The 27,661-nt window shown below is 44.5% G+C and overlaps 2 protein-coding genes and 1 pseudogene across 2 annotated transcripts; all 3 read left to right on the forward strand.

Moving 5' to 3' along the window:
• Window positions 1-4,736: 4,736 nt before the first annotated feature.
• LOC123494229 (BTB/POZ domain-containing protein POB1-like) lies at window positions 4,737-15,549 on the forward strand (annotated as a pseudogene).
• Window positions 15,550-15,926: 377 nt separating this feature from the next.
• LOC109744807 (BTB/POZ domain-containing protein At2g46260-like) lies at window positions 15,927-21,510 on the forward strand. The gene is made up of 6 exons (XM_045229324.2): window positions 15,927-16,155; window positions 18,977-19,080; window positions 19,156-19,257; window positions 19,333-19,396; window positions 19,909-20,188; window positions 20,306-21,510. Exons 1-6 carry the CDS (start codon window positions 15,927-15,929, stop codon window positions 21,135-21,137), a joined length of 1,611 nt encoding a protein of 536 aa, XP_045085259.1. The 3' UTR covers window positions 21,138-21,510.
• A 2,174-nt stretch (window positions 21,511-23,684) lies between these two features.
• Window positions 23,685-27,210, forward strand: LOC109744812 (BTB/POZ domain-containing protein POB1). The gene is made up of 5 exons (XM_020303950.4): window positions 23,685-24,041; window positions 25,148-25,266; window positions 25,343-25,406; window positions 25,739-26,018; window positions 26,137-27,210. The coding sequence occupies exons 1-5, from the start codon at window positions 23,819-23,821 to the stop codon at window positions 26,969-26,971; spliced, it is 1,521 nt and encodes a 506-aa protein (XP_020159539.3). The 5' UTR covers window positions 23,685-23,818; the 3' UTR covers window positions 26,972-27,210.
• The last annotated feature ends 451 nt before the right edge of the window (window positions 27,211-27,661 follow it).

Consider the following 27,661-nt stretch of genomic DNA (forward strand, 5'->3'; position numbering starts at 1 on the left):
AGGCCCTCGATAAATTAACGGTCACTTGCTACTGTCTGTAAGTACTACTTCTGTCATTAAGTCTCTATATATAGGTCAGCTCTTTCATTGCATGTATTTATAATTATCCTCACTATATCATGCAGATTGAAGATCGCTGAATTGAAGAAAAGACAAGTCGGTGATATTGGGTTCATTAACACAAATCTCATAGATGCATATGAGGTTGAATTTCATGCCACAGATACCGAGGTCAACTTGCTACGATCGTTGGTAATAAATGAAAACAAAGATATAGTACTCTTTCCTTACAACTTCAACTGAGTGTTACTGTCTTGTGTATATTTGGTTTCCCTTATTAGTCCAGGTTATAGTAATGTAACTGATGAGTTATGCATGCGTGCGCAGGTTTCACTATATTCTCCTAGAGATTAAGCTTGAGCAGGGACTAGTAACCGTCTTAGACTCGAGACGAAAAGATCCTAAGGAGTATGCGGACATGACTGAAATGCTCGAGAAGTAAGTTAAATCGATCATTATCGCACCATATCAGCAACTTTGTTCATTTCCTGATATCAAGTAATTGTTTTCTTTGTCTGGCAGGGTTTGGACAAAATTCACCAATAAAGCTCCGGGACTGCCGAAGAAGCTGCAATTTAGACACCCGAAAGTAAGTACTACTAGCATGTTCCTCACATCTCCTAGTGATTCAAGCGCTAGTTTCATCAATACCATTTATAGCATGCTTGCTTATCAGTTTGATTGACCTCTATTTCTTGTAAAGTGGTTGTGGCAGGAAGCCGGGAATAATTACTATGGATACTACGTTTGCGAGTCCATCAGCCACACGACCTGTGAGCGGGGCTACTCTGACAAACAATATGAAGTGCGTAAGCAATAATATTCACAATTTTATTTTATTACCATCATTTGTGTTGAGTTTCATTTGTTCATATATATATATATATATATATATATATATATATATATATATATATATATATATATATATATATATATATGTATTGACCCCCTTCTTCAAATTAGATCTTTCGGATGCGGGATGAACTCCTACCACCAGATCGTATGCGAGCAATTCAAGAGGAATTGGCGGCATTCTTTCTTGACCACGTGATCGCTAAAGACGGAGAATACCATGTGGACCTTGACTTCATATATAATTAGGAGATTATATTGTAAGAGATAATTATATTGTATATATGTGGCCAGTAGTGTCGGATAGATATTCGAGAACTTGTTGTTCGACCAATCTCTCGGAGAAGGAGAGGTGGTCGATATCACTTCTCTCTGTATGCATATGTTCATGACGATCTTCTGTTTCCTTCATTTGCTTACTAGCTAGCGTGTCGAGTCCTCTCTATACGTATAATACGTAGCATACGTCGACCAAGCACGGAGATAAGAGAGGACACTTCTCTCTATTAATTAGCTAGATAACACAATATATGAAACACCTAAATTAACCCCCCAAAACCCCTAAACCACCCCCTTTCAAAAAAAACCTCAGCTCCTGCCAGCTGCTGACGCGTGGACGCTTATTGGTCCCGGTTGGTGCCACCAACCGGGACCAAAGGGCCTCCTGCCTGGACTCGCCGCACGGGCCACGTGGAGGCCCATCTGTCCCGGTTCATGTAAAAACCGGAACTAAAAGCCTAGGGCATTAGTAACAACACTTTAGTACCGGTTCAAGAACCGGGACAAATGGCCCTTACGAATCGGGACAAATAACCCTTTTTCTACTAGTGTATGCTTGTGCGGTCTCATTTTAGTTATTTTGGTGTCTGTTCTGGAGAACTTGGCTTGCCTGAATGATGTGAGGAGGCTCTTACTCGCAATGAGAAAGTCGGATACTCTTGTGATGCATAGGCACATTTTATCTGAACATATTTATTTCTTTGCAAATGGTGAAAGTTCATCATTTTTGTTCTGGATTCACCATAACCATCTTCCGTACATGTGTATGTGTTATTTTTTGCTTTTGTAAACTGGATTCGCCATCGGCGGCTCGGTTTCGACGATGAAGCCAGCAACTTGCTTCCTAGGATTATTGTGCACCGATGTTTCTGTATGTGTCGATGAATGAATATGTGCTTGATTCAAACTCAAACGGTGATAGACTAACGATTGTTTGGATAAGTCGTGGACTGATAAGTCTGGCATGCTAACTGCACATTTCATTGGCTGTTAGTGCTATATATTCGACAGACCGACGCGGATCAGTGAATCCTGAGCTAGCATATGTACATCCTCCCGGCCGGCGGCGGTGAGGCTGAACCTCTATCCTCCAGGAACGGCCGGGCCGAAGAGAGGCATGATCGATATCGGAGGACACGCCCGAGCATGCCCTGCTCCAACGGTAGCACTCTCCCCTCTAGTGCCGATCTAGATGTCGTTGTCCTTTTTGAATTTCGGAACATTTTTTGAATTTGGAATTTGTTAACATTTTTCGATGTTAAAAAGCAAAAAAAGGGGGGGGGGGGCATAGGGGTGCCCCACCCCACACATGGGTCGGCCCAGAGCGTGCGCTCGGGAGGAGGAGGGGCCACGTTTGCTCATTGATCGGCCGCGTACCGCGGGGAAGAGAAGGTCTCGTATGTGGTGACATGTTAGAGCATCTCCAACATTACCCATAAAGGCCAACATGGGTTACTCTTCATTTTCTCAAACCAAAAAATGTCCCTAGCTCCAACGCTAGCCCCCGGTTATCACCCTGATTTTTTATGCCTTACGGGATCTTTGATCTTCCAATCGATGGTTTATCTTTTTCTCTTTCGTGTTATCTCTTTTCCTTTCTCCATCCCGCCCTTCGAGCTCTTGTTGTCCACTGATTGTCGCAGTTGGTCAATGTGCTCCTAGTGCCATGTACATGGAGTGCTACAGGCGCTTTGCCGCCAGAGGGCTGTCAGTTGGTGACGTGGCCATGTTGTCGGTGGAGTATGTTGGGTGCCTTTGCGGATGGTCGATGTGGGTTGGAGCACACGGGCTCATGATGGAGGATGTTAGCGACAACTGGTGTGTGCAAGATAATAGAGAGAAGGCAGGAAGGTCGGCGGGTGGGGCTGTTGTGCATCAAACACTTCTGCCACATCACAACCTATGGATAGGGTTTGGGAATGAGGGGGAGAGCCCCTGCTCATAGGGGCTTTGAGAAAAAATTTAGGGCCTAGCTAAAATGGAGGCTTGGATGAGGACCTTTTTCGCGAGAAGGCAATGACCCACTTGGGTTTGGTCTTTTTTTTTTGGCCTCTAGCTTCCAAATTACTTAGGGATGCGTTAATGATTTTTCTAATCCAAAAGTTATCGCAAAGTACTTCCAAAGATAAGTCCCTGGGTTGAGTGATAACTAACTAAAAAGTAATTAATTTTAGTGACATGCGTTAAATCAAACTTAAAATTTGATTACTCCCTCTGCTCCTAAATACAAGTCTTTGTGGAGATTTCACAATGGACCATATACGGATGAATGTAGATACATTTTAGAGTGTAAATTTACTCATTTTGCTCTGTATGTAGTCCATAGTGAAATATTTACAAAGACTTACATTCAGGAACGAAGGGAGGAGCATAAAGAGTACCATAACTGAAGTAGAGGAAATCCATTTAGAAGTTTGTGTATATTTTTGTCCAAACAATTTAAATTCACTTATTTTGCTCCGCATATAGTTCATAGTAGAATCTTTACAAAGACTTATATTCGAAAACGGAGGGAGAAGCATAAAGAGTACCATAACTGAACGTAGAGGAAATCCATTTAAAAGTTTGTGTATATTTTTGTCCAAACAATTTAAATTCAATTCGCAATCAGATGGTGGATATGTTTTTAACAAAATACTGAAGTCCCGAAAAACGAAGACTGAAGTCCCATTCCCCAAAATTGAAAGGGCACTATTAGGCGCCGGCGCGCCGGCCCAACCTTTCGGCCGGTCTGCTGCTAGCCACCCGATATAAAAGCTGAACTGTCAGATCTTGTGTCATTTTCCTTTTTCCCTCCGTCTTTCTACCTCGCATGCATAGAAAAAAAAACATAATGAACGTCACTGATCCTTGTCCGCGCGACCTCGAAACTCGCTGGCTCCACACCATTCGCCGCTCGCCGTCGCCGCTCGTCGGTTGCAACAAAAAATGACAACGCCAATTTGAAAAGCAAAACACATGGTTCCAGCACATAATTTATATGGTTTCAACAAATAATTTATATGGTTCCAGCAAATAACTGATATGGTTCCAGCAAACAATAAAGTGTTTCCAGCAAAAATGATGTGTTTCCAGCAAGACACATTGATTTGGTTCCAGCAAAAAACAAACATGGTTTCAACAAAAAATTCATATAGTTCCAGCAAAACTGAAAAAGGGGGTTCCAGCAAAAAAAATCAATGCAGCAAAAAAATTCATGGCGTCGCCATCGTAGCGACCCCAACACCATCCTCGCCGATTGCAGCAGAGTCAAAAAGCTGGTTCCGCCAAAAATCCAGTATAGCAAAAAACATGGCACCCCCGCCGTTGTGGCGCCCAGCACTATCCTCTCCTGTTGCAGCAAATCGAGAAACTGATTCTAGCAAAAGTCAAGTGTTTCCAGCAAAAAAAAAGCCACTTACCGCAGCCCACCACCATCCTCGCCGGTTGAAGCAAATCCCCGCGCCGGTTCCAGCATCGCATCTCACTGGTCGCAACGCCTTACCTCGGACATCGCCGCCGGTCCAAGGACGCAACAGGCTCCGCTGCACGGCCTTGCATCCATGGGCGCGGCTCACTGCGGCCGCAGGCGCAGCTCGCCGCGGAGGCGTTTGGTGGAGCAGAGCCATGGCAGGGATAAAGAAACAGAATGTGGTGGTGGCCATGGCCGGCCGGCATCGCGTCGCCGGTGGCAGAGGATATCCGATCTCGTCGGCGGCGTGCGAGACGAGGTGGAGCAGAGCGGAGGAGATGGGAGTAGTCACCTGAGATGAGATTAAGTGGATGTGGTCGTTTGAGCTGAGAAGATAAGATGAAGGGAGGGCGGTGGACGGTCCCACTTGAGATGCGTACACGTGACGCCCGTGCGTGACCGGCGCAATTTTGAGCCGGTCCACCGGGTACAAGCGTTTACCAAATTGAAAAGGTTGGCAGCTCCAAGATTTTTTTTTTTGAGTCACGCTTAAGTTGGCAGAACTGGGGTTCGGCCGTGTGACCCCCGGAGCTAGGCAAGGGACTCGAACCATTGTACTACGAGTGATCTTGTATTAACCCAGGAAAAGAATAGAAAAAATAAAAGGAGAATTAGAAGAGTTAAGAAGGGGCCCTATGACAAATGAAGCTTTGGAGAGACAAAGACAAATCTTGGTGATGTTAGAGGATCTGTTTGAGCAAGAAGAAATATTCTGGTTGCAAAGGGGGCGGGCGAATTGGCTGAGACATGGTGACAGGAACACCAATTTTTTTCATCATTTTGCTACAGCAAGGAAGAAAAGAAACCTAATTAAAATGTTGCTTGATGATAATGGTAACATAGTTGAAGGTGATTCTTTAGCCATTCTGATTAATGATTATTTTTCAGGCTTGTTTACGTCCGAGGTTAATGCAGCAAATGAGGAGGTTCTAGATAAAGCAAAACCTCGAGTGACGCTGGCCATGAACGATCACCTTCTCGCACCATTTACATCTGAGGAGGTGAGAAAAGCTCTTTTTGATATAGGTGATCTAAAGGCACCGGGTCCCGATGGACTGCATGCAGCTTTTTATAAGCGTTTCTGGGTAATGTTAGAAGAGGATTTGGTGAAGGAGGTATTGGAGGCGGTTAATACTGCAGTTATACCAGAAGGATGGAACGACATGGTAATAGTGTTAATTCCAAAGGTGGACAAACCAGAGAAATTATCTCAGTTTCGGCCAATATCTTTGTGCAATGTGGTCTACAAAGTTATAAGTAAAATGTTGGCTAAAAGGCTGAAAGGTATATTACCCGAGGTGATTGGAGAGGCTCAGAGTGCTTTTGTCCCGGGTAGACTCATAACTGATAATGTTTTGGTTGCTTATGAGAGTGTTCATAGAATTAAAAGGAAGAAGGGTAATCATGGTCTTTGTGCGCTAAAATTGGATATGCACAAAGCATATGACCGTGTGGAATGGTGCTTTCTTGAAGGAATTATGTTGAGAATGGGATTTGATGTGAGATGGGTAGAACTAATGATGGCATGTGTTAAATCTGTTACATATTCAGTGAGATTTAATTCGTAGATAACAGAAAGATTTATCCCATCACGGGGGCTCTGACAGGGTGATCCACTTAGCCCATATTTATTTTTGTTGGTGGCAGAGGGTTTATCAGCCTTATTGTCGGATGCTGAAGAAAGAGGAGCAATCGAAGGGGTGAAGGTCTGTCGTGATGCTCCCTCGGTATCACACCTTCTATTTGCCGACGATTCTTTAATTTTGATGAAAGCAGATGTGGCTAATGCAAATACATTAAAGGGTATTCTGCAATCATATTGCAATGCGTCCGGTCAAATGGTAAGTGAAGCTAAATGCAGCATATATTTCAGTCCAAATACTTCTGTTGATAAAAGGGTTGAGGTGTGCACAACTCTTAATATTTTAGTGGAGGCATTGTCAGAAAAATATTTGGGTCTACCCTTGTTAGTTGGGGCAGACAGGAGTGACAAATTTCAATATTTGGTGGATAGAGTTTGTCAACTAGTTCAAGGTTGGAAAGAGAAAACATTATCCATTGGAGGTAAAGAGGTTCTGCTTAAAGCTGTAGCCCAAGCTCTTCCGGCATATGCAATGTCTGTATTCAGGATTCCAAAAAATATATGTAAAGGAATCACGGATGCAATAGCGCAGTGTTGGTGGGGCGATGACATCAGTAATAAGAAGATGCACTGGTTTGCCTGGTGGAAGCTTTGTGTTCCAAAAGAGATAGGAGGAATGGGGTTCAGAGATCCTCACTGTTTTAATTTAGCTATGTTAGCTAAACAAATATGGAGATTAATTGAGGCTCCGGACAGCTTATGCGCAAGAGTTTTGAGAAGTAAGTACTATCCTGATGGCAAGATACTTAATGCTAAACTTAAATCAGGTTCATCTTTTACTTGGCAGACTATATAGTCAGGGCTCAATACATTTAATAAGGGAGCGATCTGGCGTGTCGGAGATGGTCAGCAAATTGATATTTGAGAGGATGCATGGCTACCGTATAGTAATAACGGAAGGATTTTAACGCCCAAAGGTCACTGTTTGCTAAAACATGTCCATGAACTGATTGATCCTAGTTCAGGAGTATGGGATGCTGACTTAATTCGATCCATTTTTTGGGATATTGATGCAAGACAAGTCCTAGCAATTCCGTTGAGTCAGAATGGAATGGGTGATTTTGTGGCATGGAAATTCAGTAAGAATGGTTTATTTTCAGTTCGTTCTGCTTACCACATGGAGTGGGAATCTACTTTTGGTGTCTCCTTGCAAAGATCTGGTGGAACGGGATCTTCAGGTTGAACACGATTTGGAGAGATCTTTGGAAGTGCGCTGTTCCAGCAAAAGTGAAAATTTTTACTTGGAAATGTTTGCATGGGATTCTTCCCTGTCATGATGTTCTGGTTAACCGCCACATAATTAATAACAGTACGTGTCCGGTCTGTAAGAGATATTGTGAAGACATAAAACATGTTATTTTTCAGTGTGAGGAAGCAAAAGGTATTTGGCAGAAAATTGACCTGATAGAGGTGGTTACTGAAGCATGTCAGATAGATCGGTCAGGTAGTGCAGTGCTTGATTATCTGATGGCTGGAAAGTTCAAGGTCCCAGTTGATGCATCAGTAAAGTTTTTGAGAGAAACAATCATAACGGCCGCTTGGTATATTTGGTGGAGACGAAGACAGACAGTCCATGCAGAAACCGTGCAATCTTTATCACAAGCGGCGATGTCAATTCAAGTCTTGGTATCTAGTTTCTCGAAAGCACAAGGGAAAGAGATTCAGCCAAGATCAAGTACTTCGCATCGGGCATCCGAGGGCTTTGTCTCTGTAAATGTTGATGCGAAGTACGATATTAGTATGAGGTCAGGAGCTACAGGTGTGGTAATCAGAGATGATAAAGGAAGATTTGTAGGCGTGGGATCCAAGCTCATTCCTTTTGCGCTTGACGCGGCAACAGCTGAAGCTCAAGCAGTTCTAGATGGTATTCATCTTGCAAATCAAATAGGCTGTCAGAAATTAGTTATTCAGTCTGATTGTGCAGGAGTTATTGATACTCTTCTGGAAGGCGGTTTCTCTGCGACAGTTGCTGCTCCAATATTCGAAGACATTCGTATTCAGGCGAGCTCTTTTCACAGAATCTTATTTATGCACAGTCCAAGGGAAGCAAATCGGGTAGCGCATACACTTGCACATGAATGTAGGCTAGATAGTTGTGTGTGGGCTGATGATCCACCTAGTTTTATTTTGCCGCTGTTGATTGACGATGTAAGCGTGATTTAATTTTAATAAAATTAGCCATGATGGCATTCCCTCAAAAAAAAGAGTGATCTTGTATTCAGAAAATCATACGGGTTCTATTTGACATATGTTAGACGTATAAATTCAAAACTTTCGGGCGATATTTGAATTTTTCGCTGGGTAACGGAAGGGCTGGTTTCTGAAAATCTCGGCTGAGAAAAAAAAAACCCTGGGAGCTACTTGGCCTTATTGTTGAAACACGCAAACCGGCTTCTGACCACTCCCGACCCAGCTCTCCCGCTAGGGTTTCCCCGTCGCCGCCGCCGGCCGCCGGGTGCACACCTCCCGGCCAGTCCCGCGCGTTCCCCCCTCTCCCCCTCCCCGTCCCGCCCCTGCGCCACCTCCCCGGGAGGTGGCCGGGACGGCGCACCCCCTCCTTTCCCCCTCGGCCGTCCCCGTCCTCCCACTCCTTCCCGCCGTCGCCGGCGGACGCCCCCGGCGCTGGCTCGGGTGGTGTCGGAGACGGCGGGACCTCCTGTCCCCAAGCGCGCGGCTCCCCTTCCCGGGGCAGTGGACGTCGGCGGTGCTGCTCGGCTGGGCGGCGACCCGGCGGCGGGCGAGGTGGAGGTGCTGCCCCTTAGCAGCGGGGCGGCGTGGTGACGTGCGGTGGCCGGCAGCGCGCCCCCGGCCCAGATCTGGCCCCTCCCGGCCCCATCTGGGTCCTAGCAGGCCGATCATTGGCGTGGCTTCGACGTCCTCTGCGTGGCGCGGAGGAGCAGCTCGGACTCAAGGTGGTGGCGCCGACGACAGGAGCTTTACGGGCGTCTGCGAACCCGGCCGAGCATGTGGGCCCATGAGCCTGGTATGCTTCTGCTGTCGCGTCCGGTCGGTTACCGTCGTTGATGGTGGAGGTTGGGCCCTCCCGCGTGCCGACGATGCTGTTGCCCCGAGTCCCGGCTCCGCTTCTTCGTTGAGCAGGCCCCTTTCGCGGTGCCGTGGTGAGACGGCGCGGAAGCTCAAGACCGTTTTGGCGCAGAGTGGTGGTTTGTTTGGTGGCGTGCTCCAGAGCGCCCGAGGTGAAGGTTGGGATCGGGAGAAATCCCTGTCGGCCCAACCGACACCGACGCGGTGGTCCGTGAGGGTGCCGCCAGACCTTCCTGGAGGGTGTCGGGGGTATCCTTCTTCTCTCCTCGTCGCATACCAGGGGAAACCCTTGGCAGCAGTGTCGTCATCGTCGCGTCCCTTCTTAGAGGTGTTAATTGGCGTGGCTTCGACGTCCTCTGCGTGGAGCGGAGGAGCAACTCGGACTCAAGGTGGTGGCGCCAACGACAGGAGCTTTACGGGCGTCTGCGAACCCGGCCGGGCATGTGGGCCCACGGGCCTGGTATGCTTCTGCTGTCGCGTCCGGTCGGTTACCGTCGTTGATGGTGGAGGTTGGGCCCTCCCGCGTGCCGACGATGCTGTTGCCCCGAGTCCCGGCTCCGCTTCTTCGTTGAGCAGGCCCCTTTCGCGGTGCCGTGGTGAGACGGCGCGGAAGCTCAAGACCGTTTTGGCGCAGAGTGGTGGTTTGTTTGGTGGCGTGCTCCGGAGCGCCCGAGGTGAAGGTTGGGATCGGGAGAAATCCCTGTCGGCCCAGCCGACACCGACGCGGCGGTGCGTGAGGGTGCCGCCGGACCTTCCTGGAGGGTGTCGGGGGTATCCTTCTTCTCTCCTCGTCGCATACCGGGGGAAACCCTTGGCAGCAGTGTCGTCATCGTCGCGTCCCTTCTTAGAGGTGTTAATTGGTACCGGCGCCTCGGAGTATAGGAGCTTAGTGGAGGATCCCCGGTGTGTGCGGCAGTTGTGTAGCTTCTTCCTTTTTGTTGATCTGTCGGTGTCGGCATATGTTTCTTTTCTTTCTCTTTCATTTTCTTTTAGGTATGCCTGTACTGCTTTTGTCCCAGCACCTATCTAATTTTATCGGTGATGTTCGCTTTGTAGTAATACTAGCACATATGCACGTGCGTTGTAACGGAAAAAATTAATGTTTTGTGCAAGCAGAATGTCCCACAGCACTGGATTCACTATAAAGAACATGCTGCAACGCAGCATCATTCTACAAAATGAACATAAAAAATATGATGCAATTTATCTCTGTTCATATTTTCTTTGTCGGGCATAATCTCCCACTGATTTTATTTAAGTATAATCCTTCCTTTAATTACCATGACGCCCTCACCCGTTTTAGTCGGGAATCAAATCCTTCCTTTTCTAATTTAGCAGCCCCAACACATTGAAGCCTACAAATTCTTCCTTTTAATTATCTGAGCTTTTTACGTCAAGTCCTTCCTTTAATTAGCCTCATATATTTGAATATTCTATTTATTAAGACCACAATCTTTCTTTTAATTATTCCATAGGTTTACCCGTAATCCTTTCTTTAATTAGCCACATCCGTTTAAATATTTTATTTAGGCCCACAATCCTTCCTTTAATTAGCTCATTTGCTTAATTAGCTCGCTCTAAATATGAGGACTGCCACTCGTATATTTAGAGTGAGTTGGGATTAGTAATGTGAATGCTGTATAGGTTGTTGGTTGTTACATGGAAGATACAGATAGGAGGTTCGGTGTTTAATTCCCACAATGTTTATTTCTTTTGACCCAATTATTTTTCGTGATCTCTATGAAAGCCCATAAAAGGCCCATCAACATGCAAGTACCTGGCCCAGATCGCTTAGCCCGTGTACGAGCCAACAGCACAGAATTTTAACATGCACTTAGACCAAACAAAAAAAAAACTAAACCAAATCAAGAATACCTATTCCCTTTAATAGTAGGTAGGTATAGGTATAGCTATAAACAAAGCGGGAAACCTATTCCGTCCAAAAAAACCGGGCGGCTCTCACAAATAGGGAACCACCTAACCTGCCTCGCCTTCTCGAAGAAACCGGCTAGGGCTACGGCCACGGTGTCGCGCCTCTCCAACCTCCTCTGCCGGCGGCGAGGGTGCCACCACTGCAGGGGCGCCGGAGGAGGCGGAGATGGGTCTGGACATCTCGCGCGGGGGCGGGCTGCCCAGCTTCAAGTTTGCGTTCAATTCAGAGAACTTTTCCGACCGGGTGCTGCGGCTGGAGGCCATCGCCAGCGACGGCGCGCGTCCCCGGAGGACCCCTCCCCGACTTGGCGTTCCACCGCGAGGAGCTCCACGACGAGGAAGCAGGTCCGTACAGTACAGTGCCTCAATCCTCCCACGCCCTTGGAATTAGACGGATTCATGTGTATGATTCTCTGCTGTTTAGCGCAATTCGGCTATGGATCCGTGTGGAGATCTGTGGCTGTTTGCAATTCCTGCTGTTTCTTCACTTCACATAGCTTCACCTTCATTAGGGGCTAACGATCGATTAGAATGATATGAGCCTCACCTATTGTCGTGTGAATTTAAGAATTAATTGTCTGACTATATATATGGATGTTTTCTACAGTCTGGATTAATACCAAATCTGTTCACATGAGGCAATCAACAAATTGTTAATCGTCCATACATCCAACTAGAACACAACAAATTCTTAGTCACATATTTAGGTGGAGCAGCAATGATGTTCAAAGTTCAAACAATATCAAATTTGACAGTGCTGTCCTTTTTGTGGATTGGTTACCTTGTAATCCTCAGGGTGATTCCTAGTCAAGTTTGTCACAAAGTGTTTGTTTTCTGGAATTATACTGCTTAATTACATTTTAGAGAAAATCTTTATGTGCTTGGAAATTTATAGTTCTTGGGATTTGGTTTGCGTAAGATTACATTAACATGCCAGATTATTCATAAAATTATTTTCCCTAACAAAAGTTGTATCGACGAAACAAACAGGAAGAATGCGTTATTTTCAAATATGTTATCCACTTAACGGATGTATATTTGGAAGGATGAGGAAGTTGATTTATATCCCTCATTTAGTAAAAAAAAAACGATTCTACGAGCAACTGTGATACGCCATATATATTTGAAGAGAATGTGTGGAGGGGTGGGTTCCTACTCTAGAGCTCTTCACAACCTTGTTCCCTATTTGCGATTCTTGCTATTTCCTCACTTCACCTCACCTGTTGTTGTGTGAATTTAAGAATTGACTGACTATGGAGTTTTCTAGTCTGGATTAATATCAAATCTGTTCAGATGAAGCAATCAACAAATACATCCAACTAGAATACGGCAAATTGAGAGTCAAATATTTAGGTGGAGCAGTTATGGTGTTGAAACAATATTGAACCGTTCAAATTGACAGTGCTGCCCCCTTTTGAGGATTGGTTAACATAAGCGTTTGTTTTCTGGAAATATATCACTTATTAGATTTTAGAGAAAATATTTATGTGCTCTTGGCATTCGGTTTGTGTAAGGTTACATTAGCATGCCAGATTATTCATAAAAGAACTTTTCCTGACAAAAGTTAAACCGACGAAACAAACAGGAAAGACGTGTTATTGTCAATCAGTTATTCATTTAATGGGTGTATATTTGGAAGGTTGAGGAAGTTGATTTATATTCCTCATTTTGTAAAAACTTTGATTTTACGAGCAACTGTGAAACGCCATATATATTTGGAGAGAAAGCATGGAGGGGCGGGTTCCTACTCTAGAGCTCTTCACAACCTTGTTCCCTGTTCATCATTTAAAGTCAAGCAATACTCTGTCTCATTTATTCAAACATTTAATGTTACTAGATATTAGCCTGCTTGATCATCGTTTAGTTTAATGTAGTATTAACGCCTGTGATGTACAGGTATAGCTGTTATTACTGACACAGTCTGATGATCAACTGGGTAACCCTTGCAGGTTGCGTGTTTCTCCACATGTGCAACATACTAGTTACATGCCAATGATGGCAAGATATCCACGAACTCTTAGTTAAACCTGTGTTCCTGTTTGTTGCTTGAACTTGATTTTGCCAATAGACGTTTGCGTGGTATAAAATACTGATTAACTATATAACAATATTACACTTTGATTGTCTGTTCTTTTGTACTTGGACACCATTATACGGTATATTAATAGAATCCTTGGGATGACGTTTACTATTACTTTACTCAGGAAGCAGCGAGCATGCTCAGATATCTTGATGCAGCTAATGAATTTGAATATTCATGATGTTTTATTAATCAATTTACCATATTTCTGATGGTTGAATCAACGAATATGCACACATAGAAGAACAGAGTGTTCCTATTATCTTAACAGCAGAATCTCTCTAGTGGTTTAGTTTATGCCTATTACTCCATTTCCCTCAGTCTGCCCTTAATATCTCTCTGATCTTTGTATTCTTTCTGTGATGGACACATAGAAAAAGTATTGACTCTTCTTGGACCATTGTGTCCGCGCCAGTTTTACGAGTAAAGAACATTTATATCAATTCGGTGGTTTTCGCTACAAATAGTCCATTCTTTCTTAAGGTAATTTTCATAACCTTTTGAGATTCATTTCTTCTATGGTCAGTTTTCATGTTCCCTAATATGCTTTATTCTCCGTAGCTTTTCACAAATGGCATGAAAGAGTCTGATCTGAGGCATCTAACACTCCGAATTGCTGATTCGGGTAAACAGGTAACATCCTTTCCTTTTTATCCCAGTTTTCTATGGTGACACTGTTATTATTCTGTAGTATGTACCCACTATGTTTTTTTAATATAAAACATCGAATATTTGTGGTATTACAGGTTTTCTGTCTCCGAGTTTCTGTCAGCCCTTCCTTTTTCTTTTTCATAATGAAATGGTTAAGTCTCTTCTCAGTTTTCACCGTCGCCTTTAACTACCAAATGAGTATTTTGTCCATGATTAATCTTCTGCATGGATAGCTTTCCTGAATAAAGGAGGTCTACTGTTGTAATTTACGCACAAAGAATCTTCCATTTAGTTCTTTCTTATTGAACTGTTATCATAAACCCTGCCTCATTATTTCATTCTACTAGGAACGGAGGAAACTGTCATGATGGAGATTTTGAGATGTATGTACACTGCAAAGCTATCAACAACTGAGCACAATCTTCTGCTCGACATCTTGATGGCCGTTGATAAACTGGAGGTTCTTGCTTGCATGTGGCATTGTAACCAGTTACACAAAAACTTGCCTATGACCAGAGAGTTGGCATTTCTCTACCTAGATTACCCATGCTCCAGTTCAGTGGCTGCTGAAATTCGGCATCTGGCGGATGCAGCCAAGGAATTCCTGCCGGCAAATACAAGGTTTTGGCCAAGTGAGTGATCACTATCTGACGGAGCTACCTTTTTTCTTTTCCAAGAAAGCATTAGACATCTTCCTCAAAAAGAAAAAAGTGTAGACATTTTTGTCACAAAATCATGCATGAAGTGTCTACTCATGGAATGATTTGTTTCGTTCCAGGTTCTCTGATGAACTGATGGACATGCCTCTTGCTGGGATTGAAGCCATGATTGAGGATACCGTATATAGCTTCTTGCTTGAGTGGGCATGCATGCAATACCCAGAATGGCACAAGCTATGGAGCTCTCGTTTACTTCCGCTGGTACGCTTCAGTCATATGACTTGGAGCAAACTCCACGAAATCCTGACATGCAGTGATGATGGTGTGCACAGTGAGCAAACAAAGAAGCTTATTACTGATGTACTCCTGCACAAAGCTTACCCAGCACATGAGCAAGGCACTATTGAGGCAGACACAACAACCCGTTGCCAAGTTCCACAGCGAGCTTACAGGCTTAAACCAATCAAAGTGGTTGAATTCGACCGGCCCTGCCCACAGGTCATTGTTTACTTGGATCTAACACATGAGGAATAGTCCCGACTCTTCCCAACCGGAAACATTTGGCACACTTGTTCCATCTTGCTGGACAAAGATCTATTTCTCATAACAAACTATCAAATGGATACAGCTTTGGCCTCTTTATAGAAACAATTGAGATGCCAAAGGGCCCAACATGTTTGACAGTAGACTTTGAGTTAGCTGCAAGGACAAGATCGTCAGGGAAATTCGTGCTCAGGTTCAAGGACAAGCATACAGGCGATGATTGGATGCTGGGATGTGGTGATCTTTTGAGGTTCCATGGTCGACGTTCATTGCCAACAATAACCTCTTCATCGATGGTGTGCTGCATCTGAGAGCTGACTTGAAGGTGGCGCAGCCGGGATTACAGACTTGATGATCTCTTGCTCAGCAAAGTTAGGTTGATAGCTGTGGAAGGTGAAAGTTGCATTTTTGAAATAGAAACAAAAATTAATCAAGTTGTCTCTTCGAGAGGGAAACAACTTTATTAATCAACAAAATCCAAAAAAAGACTTTATTCGTTAACAAACAATCAGGCTTTGAAGCATCCCAGAAGGAGTGCATTGTGATTTTTATTAGGTCCATGTGGTCTTTTGCATTATAAACCAGAACGCTTGCCCGTAATTTTGCACTTCCTATTTCCAAGGGTCCTGTTTGGAAAGTCTGGAACCGCTGACCTCGCCTTCCTGAAGAAGCTTTGGCGGCTAGGTTACGCCCGCCGCCGCCCCGCGTTTCGTCCCTCTCTCAGAGGAAATGGACACCGTTGAAGATTCAGCAACGGCGGCGGGTGCGGCAGCGGAGATGGGGCTGGACTACTCGCAAGGCGGCGTGCTGCCCAGCTTTGACTTCGCGTTCGATTCGGCCAACTTCTCCGATCAGAAGCTGCGTATAGAGATCGTCGCCCGTGACCACGCGCCGGGTTCCGGCGGACACGTCGGCGGAGGATCCACTGCCGACCAGGCGCGCCGCCGCAAGGAGAAAGGTATGTAGCGTACAGTGCCTGATATAGCTGTTATTAACATATTAGAATACATCAGCTATTTTGGATGTAGCAGTGGTGTTCAAATAATATCAGTCCATTACCGGATTAGCCCCCAAAAATTTAAATAAACTTCAATCAGTTGTAATTGAGATTAACCACTGGACAGCAAAGGGGCGCAACTACTCAGCTTTGAATTTTTGGAAAGGTGCTACCAGTACCTGAAGGAATATTTGTTGTCCTTTGTGCATTTCAAACTTCTAATCTTCATGTCATAAGTCTTGGTCAAGTTTGTCACGAAGCCCTTTCCAAGGAATTGCCTAGGTAGGCTTTTAACAATTATTTATTTGTGGGAAAAATTCGGAGATCTTGAAATAAGCTTGTTTTGAGTGAGATTACATTGAGGCATTGACATGTCAGATCATTAAAAAAGGAAAAATGTGCAGTCACTGCAATAAATCTTCCAACTGTTATATTTCTTAAATGTAGCAACAGAACAAATAGAATAACATATTATTAGCAAGTGTGCTCTTCATTTTAGTTCAACATTAGTCTGCATTCTCTTTTTCTCTTTTTTGAGGTAACATATGTATTTGGACCGAAGAAGAAACTGTTCCATGACCTTCATTTTAGTTGAACATTAGTCTGCATTCTTTTTTTTTCTTGTTTGAAACAAAGGTTGTCATTAGCCTGCTAAAAACTTCATACGGCTGCCTCCATACATGCAAAAATACTGGTTGCAGATCGGTGCTTTCCAACAATGCAAAGATAACCACTTGAACTTAGTTAACACCTTGTTTCTGTTTTGGCTACTTGAACTTGTTTGTGCTACTGGATATAGCAGTATGGACTACACTAATTCATTAGATGGCAATTAGCATGTTACATCCATTATTACTGTACTCAGTGAGCTATAAGGCCTTGTATAATGCAAGGTGCTCAGTAAAATAAACCGAGTTTTTCTTAAGCGCCAATGCTTATTTCTATACGAGGGGTCCCTAATTTAGCATACCCTATACAAATAAGCACCGGTGCTTAAGGAAAAGCTGGTTTATTTTTCTAAGCACATCCCCTAAGCACACAACATTGTACAAGGCGTAAGCACACCTCCTTTGGCCCATGCTTCGTCCCCTAGGTCGGCATGGACGACACTCCCCCGCCGCCGCCTTTGGCCCCCCTCGACGCTGTCGGGCAAAGACCCCGGCGGTATGCGGTGTTGTGGCTTCTCCTTCCTCCACTCTCCCCGCCTCCTGCAGGACCTGCAAGGGGTGCTCAAACCCTAACCCTAGCCAGGCCCACCTGGGTCGTTGTCAGGTGTCTGGACAGCTTCCCTCACGTCTTGCCGATGGATGTCTCCTTGGGGTGCGAGGGCTATCACCAGGAGTGTTACGGACGTGCATGTCCCCCTAGCTCGATGGTGGGAGCCACCAACGAGGTGCTTATTCTTGCTGAGTTGGGCCGGGGTAGGAGTCAGTGGGGTCGGCTGGTGCCCGAAGCACAGCATATAGCGGGGCTCGATATGGGGCTCAAAGGTTGTTGCTACAAGTGGCCATTGTGTTGGGCTCGCCTTCGTCCAAATCTAGTCGGGTTCGTTGATGCTCGCAAGTTTGGGGGTTTTCAAGGGGTGGGGAAGGAGCTGCCTTCCACCCTTTCCACTGGTGGCTGCAGGTTTGGTGTGGGGTGGGGGCTCGAGGTCGTGGATGTCGGGGCGGCAACCCTGAGTGGCTAGCTGCGCATTTGGCTCTCCGACGAGCAGTGTTGCCATGGTGTTGGTGACGCTTCTTCGTCATGTGATTGGTGGGTGCGTGGTGGCGGCCGATCCTGGCGTAGTTGTTGTCGTCGATTCCATGTTTGTCATGGGCGGTCCACGTCGGGGGCCATCGTAGCTTGGGTCCCTTCAGTGAGGTGTGTGTGTGGGGGGGGGGGGGGGGTGCCGAGCAAAAGCTCCGTGCCTTGGCACCGATGATGACGATGCTTGCAAGTGTGGTGCCCTCTGGACGAAAACCCTTGTCTATCTCTAGTGGATGTGACGGCAGAAGCGTTGTGCGTCTTGTCCCTCCTAGGGGGGCGTCGGTGAGTGTGGGTGATCCCCGATCGTGGCGGCCTGTTCGGGTGGAATTGAAGCGCTACTTGGCCCAACCTTGATTATAGTGGTTGGCGGTTTCGTTTGCCCCGTTTCATTTGCACGTGACAATGTGTTTCAAACTCGAGGTCTTGGTTGCTTGTCCAGCAGGGTCGACACTACTTGGTCTGGAGTGAGACAGTAGAGGGTCCTCTCCAGTGGCAGCATGCTGGAGTTTTTGCAGCGAAGTCCGGTAGTGTCATCCAAGTGGCACGTGTTCGTGGTTTGATATCGGGATTGGTTCTGACTCTTGGTGGTCCGGCCTCTGATGCACTTCTTCTCGGCGGCGACTAGTAGTGCACCCCTGGGTTCTTGTTTGCCGTGTCCGGCTTGTTTTGTCGTCATCTTTCTCTTGATCAGCTTGTATGAGGATATCCTCGACACCTTGTATTGTTCGGCCGTGTGACTTTCTCTATAAAGCAGGGTGGAAGCCTGTTTCGAGAGAGTGAGGATATCCTCGACACCTTGTACTGTATGCTATGATTGCTGGATGCAGCTAAATGGTTGTTTGATTTTTGCACGTTGTTTAACCATTATTTTTCTTTTATCTGAAGATTGATCACAAAAATATTTCACCCATAGAAGAACATAGTGTTGCGAGTATTTCAGTAGAAGAATATATGTTCGGTCTTTCTATTTCCATACATTTTACTTTTCCAATTTGTTCTTTATTTTTATTTTTTGATCTTTGGTATTTTGCAGGTGATTACTCTTCCTCGATGATGGTGGGTACACCAGTTTTACGAGAAAAAACCATTCATATCAATTCAGCAATTCTTGCTTCAAGAAGTCCTTTCTTTCTGAAGGTAGTTCTGATAACCTTCTGTGAACTACATTTTTTCTAGCCAGTTGAAGTTTCTAATAAGTTTCATGCTTCTCAGCTTTTCTCAAATGGCATGAAAGAATCTGATCAGACGCACCCAACAATTAAGTCCTTTCTTTCTAAAGGACTTCTTGCTTCAAGAAGTCCTTTCTTTCTAAAGGTAGTTCTGATAACCTTCTGTGAACTACATTTTTTCTAGCCAGCTGAAGTTTCTAATAAGTTTCATGCTTCTCAGCTTTTCTCAAATGGCATGAAAGAATCTGATCAGACGCACCCAACAATTAGGATTGCTGATTCAGGTAATGTGATAACTAAAGGGTAAATTCTGCATCTTACAATTTATTCTAATTTTATTGTGGTTGTGTTATAGTTTTTATAGTTCCTATATTTTTATGAATATTTAGAGTAAACAAAATACTACTTTCATCCCGAATTAGTTGTCTTAGATTTGTATAGATACGGATGTATCTAGACACGTTTTAGTGTTAGGTACATCCGTATCTAGACAAATCTAAGAGAAATAATTTGGGACGGAGGTAATATGTTTCTTAATTTCTGATACTTATATTTTCTGTGATAAAGAAAAGGTTAGTCTCCCAGGAAACTTTTCTTAGTACTGAAAGTCAACATTCAACTTATAATCATTTACTCACTCCGATCCAAAATAGGTGTCGTGGTTCTAGTTCAACCACGACACTTATTTTTTATCGGAGGGAGTAGGATATATACAAAAGGCCGTCTTTTTTTGTTTAATTCTTTATTAGCTCTTTCCTTGATGTTTATGTAATTTTTTTATTTACTTGGAACACAGAGGAAAATGCCCTTATGGAGCTTTTAAGATATATGTACAGCGGAAAGTTGACAACAACGGAGCCCAGTCTATTGCTCGACATCTTGATGGCTGCAGACAAATTTGAGGTTCTCTCTTGCATGGGGCATTGCAGTCAGCTGCTCACAAGCTTGCCTATGACCACAGAATCTGCACTGCTTTACCTAGACCACCCTTGCTCGACTTCATTATCGGCTGAGGTCGAGGGTGTGATCAGCGCAGCCAAGGAATTCCTTGCCAACAAATACAATGATTTTGCTAAGTTAGTGATCCCAATTTGATAGAGCCATGTTTTATTTCATTTTCTAAGAAAAATGTAGACATTGATGTCGCAAATCATCTATTTGGTGTACTAATTGCATGATTTAACTCTTTTCAGGTTCCAGCATGAACTGATGAACTTCCCTCTTGCTGGGATTGAAGCCATCTTGTCAAGTACTGACCTACAAGTAATACGGGAAGATTGCATATATGCCTTTATGCTCACATGGGCCCGTGAACGATACCCAGAATTGGAGGAAAGACGCGAGATCTTGAGTTCTCGTTTACTGCCACTGGTACGCTTCAGTCATATGACATGTACAAAACTTCAGGGGATCCTAGCATGCAGTGATGATGATATAGACCATGAGAAAGTAACTAAACGTATTGCCGAGGTACTTCTACAAAAAGCTTACCCAAAACAGATGGAAGGTGCTCTTGCAGCAGACGCAACAACCTGTTGGCAATTTACTGAGCGAGAGTACAAGTACAAACCTGTGAAATTGGTTGCTTTTGATCGACCCTGCCCACAGGTTATTGCTTACCTGGATCTAACACGCGAGGACTGCTCCCGACTCTTCCGGTCTGGACATGCATGGTCACACGACTTCCGGCTTGCAGGGTGGAAGGGGAGCATTTATCTCAGCCCAGTCTGTACAATGAATGAGCAGAGTAAGTTGTCCACCTTTGGTCTCCAGTTAATTGGATTCGGTTCCACAGATTTGACACTAGATATTGAGTTTGCTGCAAGGACAAGATCGTCCGGAAAATTTGTGAGCAAGTACAGTTGTAAGCACACCTTCACCAGTGCTTGGTTGAAAAAATGCGATGATCTTTTTGGCGTTCCATGGTCGACATTCATTGCCGATGACAACCTCTTCATCGACGGTGTGCTGCATCTGAGAGCTGATTTGGTGGCGGTCCAGCAGACGGATCAGTTACAGGCCTGATGATGTCTCACTCACTTGGCAGAGTTATTAAGTCGTTTGTTCGTCATCAGCCGCTTCAATGGGATTCTGGCTGTAATCTGAGTCTAGTTTCGTTATTTTTGTTTATGCTGCTGGAAACACTTTGGCGCCTGAAGATGAAGCATCTAAGGAATTGGTGGAGGCTCGTGGCTTCTTAGAATGAAATTTTGGAAACCGGGGCGGTAGACCCTTTGATCACCCTTTACTTGTTTTCAAGATTAATCGTAGTCGTCAAGTTTTTGTTAAGCAAATACCGTCTTGTTTCATGCCGTAACCTGAATGGTAGGGCGATTCCTTATTACATGTGTTCCCCCAAAGTTGCGGGCATTACTGGGTGTCTGAACATGTTGTGTTCCATTATCTGGACTTACTCAAGGTTAGGGACCTCAAGGTTACCCGACTGCTTGTATCAAGTCGGGGTTCACCTGATCCTTGGATCCGAATGCTTTCAGCTAAAATTTTGCAAAAGAGGAACATTTATGAGAGTTTCTCAAGATATCCTCTGATCAATGTCTCGGAGCCCTTCCCTCGTCAAGATATCGAAATGAATTGTTCTTCTGTAACTCCGACAGCTAGTGATCTTCGGTGTTTTGTCGCCTTTGTTCAATCTCCACAAAAAGTGAAAAGAAAAAACACCTAGCTAGAGTTGAAGACTCTTGCCGCCCTCTTTCAAGCCTGCGACCTGAGGTGCCATGGTTCGGCGTCGGCCGTAGGGTGATGCTTTCGTCTTCGAATGATTTCCTTACTCTTCCGAGGCAGCTGCTTTCCATCTCTTTTACATCCAGTGTGATGATGATCTCATGGATAGAGCATACGCCCATCTAAGATGAACACAACAGGAAAAGTACAGCGTTTACAATGGCAATTTTTGTTGCTAAAAAGTCATCCAAGGTGTTTACAAAGTTTGACAAACTGGAGACGAAACTAACGAACTACATCAAATGATCTCCTTGACACGGGACACAGTACTATAGAAATGCTCAGGAAGCAAGACACTTGTCCCTAGAGATCTATGAGCTTCACTCCTTCGACGTTGCCGAAACATGTGTCGAAGGGGAGAAAATGGTACACATCATCAATACCAAAATCCATCGCAACATGATCACGGTTCTTTTGCTTTGCCAACCTTGATTGGGCTCGGCGTAGCCCTTCGCTATGTGGCTTTGTCAAGCTTGGACCCTGTGCTCAATGGACTGATCCCGATCTACGGCTTTCTTCGTCGGCGATGATTGCTACTCTAGTGCACTGCTTCTATGAGGCTTTAACACGATGACTTTTCGACTATCTACCACAACAAGGTTTGTTCGGCCCCGATGAGGGAGGGGCGATGACGGCAGCACGCTTTCAACTCGCTCCAGTGCTTGTCGTCGCTAGGCGGTCACGAACTTCGCTGTAATTTTTATTACTTCTGATGTTCTTTATACTGTCATGATTGAAGGTAAATAGATTGGAAGTTTCTCTAAAAAAAAGGACTTGACCATATCCTGGATGGGCTGATCCCAATCTGTCTCCATCCCTGGTGACATCGAAGGAGACCACAAGATCCTCCAATCTTCCACATAAGCATATCCTAGATCATCTATCTTCCAACAAATGTGAGTGGCTGACCATGGACGACATTAGTTGGCCACCTCTATACAACTCCTCCCGAGCCTCCCAAGGGTGTTGGAGCACTCACAGATACAGTAAAGACAAAGTCGGAGGGGGGAGGGGGGGATTCCAAGGCTACATTGTCGGCGCCTCCTAGAGGGCGGAACGAGAAATTCTGGAGGCTAGCCCCTCGACTCTGCAAGAGATGAGACCCCCCTCCCCCCCCCCCCCCCCCCCCCCCCCCCCCCGAAGATGAGGAGGTAGTTGCAGTAGATAATTATTTGATGGAGAGCCATCCCCACCACGCTAGTGGAACCACCAAAAGACCTACCCCCTCTCTACATGCCTGCCGGAAGAAAAAAGGTTCCCCTCCCATCGTTGGAGCCAGACAAATGGGAGGGGAACCCACAAGCTCGTGGACCTTTGAAGGTTCAAGGGCTATCACCTCCATCTTCAAGAGAAAGAAGTGTTGTTAGTTGGGCCATGTGTGGTACACGTAGCACTAGATCTTCTCCAAAAGCCATAAAAACAATATGTTTTCAGCGTGTATTTGTCTATGTTCCTTATTTTTTGCGGGTGAAATCTATGTTCCTTTTGTAGAAGTAGAATATAAAACAGAATAATTCCTTAAAAAATGAAAATTAAGCGAGTTATATCTTTAAGAGGAAAACAGCTCTATTTATTTGTTATACACCCTTTGATTTATAATAAGTGTCGTAGTTTTCAACTAATCTTTATTCAAAACTAGTTCAAAAATGCGACACTTCTTTTTTTTGATCGGAGCGAGTAACAAATATAGCAGCATCCTCACGATCAGGCTTTGCATCATCCCACAGGGAGCCGAATGTGATTTTATGGTAAGTTGTAAGTAGACATGGTCTTTTTGCATTTTAAACCTGAGAGCGTGCCCGTAATTTAACATTTCCGACTTCCGAGGGTCCTGTTTGCAAAGTCTGATACCTACCGCTGGCCTCACTTTCTCGTCTTCTCGGAGAAGCTTCGGCGGCTAGGTTACGGCCGGCCGCCGCCCGGCGTTTCGTCCCTCTCTCTCTCTCCCGCACGCGGCGGAGGGCATGGACACCGGCGAAGAATCAGCGACGGCGGCGGGGGCGGGGGCGGCAGTGGCGATGGAGCTGGACTTCTCGCGCGGCGGCGTGGTGCCCAGCTTCGACTTCGCGTTCGATTCGGCCACCTTCTCCGACAGGGTGCTGCGGATAGAGATCGTCGGCGGCGGCCCCGCGCCGGGATCTTGCGGAGGATCTTCTGCCAACCAGGAGCGCCGCCGCGAGGAGCAAGGTGCGTATGTAGCTGCTATTAACAGATTATTAAAATGCTGTAACTATTGGATGTAGCTGATGTCAACATTTTTTTCTGTTGAAATAATGTAAGTCCATGGTTGGATTACCCCCAAAATTGGATGAAAATAAACCCAATTGTGATTGACATTGACCACTATTCAGCTGGGAAAACTTGGAGAGGTGCTTGCCAGCTGAACCTGAGAATTCTGCTAACATGTTTGTTCTTTGTCGATTTTAAACCTTCAGTCTTCACATTACAGTTCTCGATACAGTTTGTCACAAAGCATCTGGAGAAGGCATTAATTTCCTGTAGTTAGTTTTTTCAAAATTATTTGTCTGTGGGAAAATTTAGAGATCTCGAATTGAACTTGTTTTGAGTGAGTTACCATGGGGCATGGACATGTCAAATAATTCAAAAGGGAAATTATTGTGTGTTCACTAGTCAGTACTTACGACAATAGATCTGCCAATTTTTATTCTTAATGCAGCAACAGAACAAATAGGTATGGAATACCATATTGTTATCAAGTCGGCTCTTGATGTAACAGCTAGCTGTATCTGAAGTGAAGAAGAAACTGCTTCATAACCTTCAATCCTTCAATTCTAAGTCAACATTAGTCTGCATTTTCTGTCCATCTCCGCTTTTCGTAGTGTTGAAACATTGGTTATCATTAGCTTGCGTGGTAAAAACAAAAAACTTCATACGGATGCAGGTATAGTTTTTGCACAATCTGCTAATCAAAGGTAGCCTTTGGTTGCCTGTTGTCTCAATACACGCTATATATTGGTTACAGGCTGGTGCTTGCAGAAAATACAGAGATAACCACAAGTTCTTACTTAACACCTTGTTTCTATTTTAGCTACTTGAACTTGCTTGTGCTACTAGATGCATGTGCAGTATGAACTGCTCATTAGATAGCAGTTAGTCAGTTACATCTATGAGAGCTACAAGCATGGTCAGGTTGTTGGATGACCATTTTATCCTATTTCTGAATATTGATTACATGAATCTACACCTGTAGAAAAATACAGTGTTCCGTGTTTTTTAACAGAATAATATATTACCCGATTTTTTCTTTATTTCTTTTATCTAATACTTTGCAGGTGAGAAAGAACAGAGTGTTGACTCTTCATCGATGATGGTGGGTACACCAGTTTTACGAGAAAAAAACATTCATATCAATTCAGCGATTCTTGCTTCAAGAAGTCCTTTCTTTCTAAAGGTAATTTCGAGAACCTGGTTGTGAACTGCATTTGTTCTAGTCAGTGGAAGTTTCTAATAAGCTTCATCCTTCTTAGTTTTTCTCAAATGGCATGAAAGAATCTGATCAGACGAATCCAACAATTAGGATTACTGATTCAGGTAAGGTGATAGCTAAAGTGTAACATTCTTCCTCTTATAATTTATTCTAGTTTGCTGTCGTGACTGTGTTACTGTTTTCTATAATTTTGAAAGAAAAACATGAATATTTATGGTAACCGAAGGATTATGCTTCATAGATAGTTTTTGCCATTTCTTTGTCTCTTCTGTGATGAAGAAAAAGTCAGTCTCCCATGGAGCTTTTCTCGATATTGAAAGTCAACTATCAACCTACATAATCATTTAAGATACATAAGTGTGTCCTTTTTTCTGTTTACTTCGGTTAACTGTTTCTGTAATCCTTATGCATTATGTTTTCATTCTACTTGAAACAGAGGAAAATGCTTTTATGGAGCTCTTAAGCTATATGTACAGTGGAAAGTTGACTACAGCTGAGCCCACTCGTCTGCTCGACATCTTGATGGCTGCAGACAAGTTCGAGGTTCTTTCTTGCATGAGGCATTGCAGTCAGCTGCTCATAAGCTTGCCTATGACCACAGAATCTGCACTGCTCTACATAGACCATCCTTGTTCTGTTTCAATGGTCAATGAAGTTCGGCCTTTGATAGATGCATCCAAGGAATTCCTTGCCAACAAGTACAAGGATTTTTATGAGTTAGTGATCCCCATTTGATGAAGCCATGTTTTATTTTCTTTTCTGAGAAAACTACAGATATTGATGTCACAAAATCATGTATTCAGTGTACTCATGATATTGTTGGTCTCATTTCAGGTTTAAAAGTGAGCTGATGAACATTTCTCTTGCTGGGATAGAAGCCATATTTTCAAGTACTGACATACAAGTGGAAACTGAAGATGACGTATATTACTTCATGCTTGACTGGGCCCGTGCACGATACGTAGAATTGGAGGAAAGACGTAAGATCTTGAGTTCTCGTTTACTTCCTCTGGTACGCTTCAGTCATATGACGTGTATGACACTTCAGGAGATATTAGCAAGCACTGATAATGATATAGATCGCGAGCAAGTAACTCATCGTATTGCTGAGGCACTTCTACCCAAGGCTTACCCGAAGCAGTTGGAAGGTGCTCTTGCAGCAGAGGTAACAACTTGTTCGCGATTTGCTGAGCGAGCATACGAGTACAAACCTGTGAAATTGGTTGCCTTTGATCAACCCTGCCCACAGATTATAGTTTACTTGGATCTAACACGCGATGAGTGCTCCCAACTCTTCCCGTCTGGGCGTATATGCCCGCACCCATTCCGGCTTCTAGGATGGGGCTTTTATCTGATGGCAACCTGTGAAATGGATGAGCAGAGTAAGTTGTGCAGCTTTGGCCTCTGGTTAGGAGTCGCCAAAAATATGAAGGGATCATCATGTTTCATGGTAGATTACGAGTTTGCCGCAAGGAAAAGATCGTCAGGAAAGTTTGTGCGCAAATTGGAGGGTAAGATCTCCACCACTGACGAGACACATGGATGCAGTGATCTATTTGGCATTCCATGGTCGACGTTCATTGCCAACGACAACCTCTTCATCAACGGCGTGCTGCATCTGAGAGCTGATTTGAGGGTGTTGCTGGGGCAGCCAAAACTACAAGCTTGATGATATCTCACTCAGCAGCAAAGTCAGGTCCATCGGTCCAATGGGATTTCAGTTGTTGGCTTGGAATGTTGGCAGCGTGGAGTTCTTTTTAGTCGCTCATCCTTATGTGGTCTCATTTCATTATTTTGGTGTCTGTGCTGGAAAACTTGGCTTGCCTGAATGATGTAAGGAGGCTAGCTCTTACCTGCAATGAGAGACTTGAAAACTGTGGCGATATCTAGCTTTTTTTCTTTGTAAAACGTGTGTGTTCATCATCGTTCTGGATTCACCGTAGTCTTTTGCTCCACATGCGTGGGTGTTCACCCCTTTTTCTGTTCTGGACTAGATTCGTCATCATCAGCTCAGTTTCGACAGCGAAGCTGCCAATGTGAGATTGTGCACTGATGTTTCAGTGTTATGAAAGAAGTTTTGCCTGATTCAAACTCACAAGCAATTGTTTGGAAGTGGTCGTGATAATGATCGTTCACTCGGCAGATGGTCTGAAGATTGGGTTTCTGCATCCAGAATGTGCAACTACGACCCTCTGAAGCAACTTTGCCGAGTGTCGTCGTATCAGGATTGCATTCTGCAACTTATCATCGTACTCCAGGTTTGGGAAGTGCAACTCAAGTCGGAAGCGACTTTGGCGAGTGAGATAGCATGCTATACTTTAGATTTTCCACAGTTTTTTTTTTTTGAGATGCAGGGCAC

Source organism: Aegilops tauschii, chromosome 5 (assembly GCF_002575655.3).
Source record: "Aegilops tauschii subsp. strangulata cultivar AL8/78 chromosome 5, Aet v6.0, whole genome shotgun sequence".
Lineage (NCBI taxonomy): Eukaryota > Viridiplantae > Streptophyta > Magnoliopsida > Poales > Poaceae > Aegilops > Aegilops tauschii.

What these genes read in the sequence shown, in the direction of transcription:
- LOC109744812 (XM_020303950.4), top strand. Translation starts at nt 23,819, where the DNA reads ATGGACACCGGCGAAGAATCAGCGACGGCGGCGGGGGCGGGGGCGGCA. An exon ending in GCGCCGCCGCGAGGAGCAAG is followed by an intron (nt 24,042 to 25,147) that starts GTGCGTATGTAG and finishes AATACTTTGCAG; the next exon opens with GTGAGAAAGAACAGAGTGTT. An exon ending in GAAGTCCTTTCTTTCTAAAG is followed by an intron (nt 25,267 to 25,342) that starts GTAATTTCGAGA and finishes CATCCTTCTTAG; the next exon opens with TTTTTCTCAAATGGCATGAA.
- LOC109744807 (XM_045229324.2), top strand. Translation starts at nt 15,927, where the DNA reads ATGGACACCGTTGAAGATTCAGCAACGGCGGCGGGTGCGGCAGCGGAG. An exon ending in AATTAGGATTGCTGATTCAG is followed by an intron (nt 19,397 to 19,908) that starts GTAATGTGATAA and finishes CTTGGAACACAG; the next exon opens with AGGAAAATGCCCTTATGGAG. An exon ending in AAATACAATGATTTTGCTAA is followed by an intron (nt 20,189 to 20,305) that starts GTTAGTGATCCC and finishes AACTCTTTTCAG; the next exon opens with GTTCCAGCATGAACTGATGA.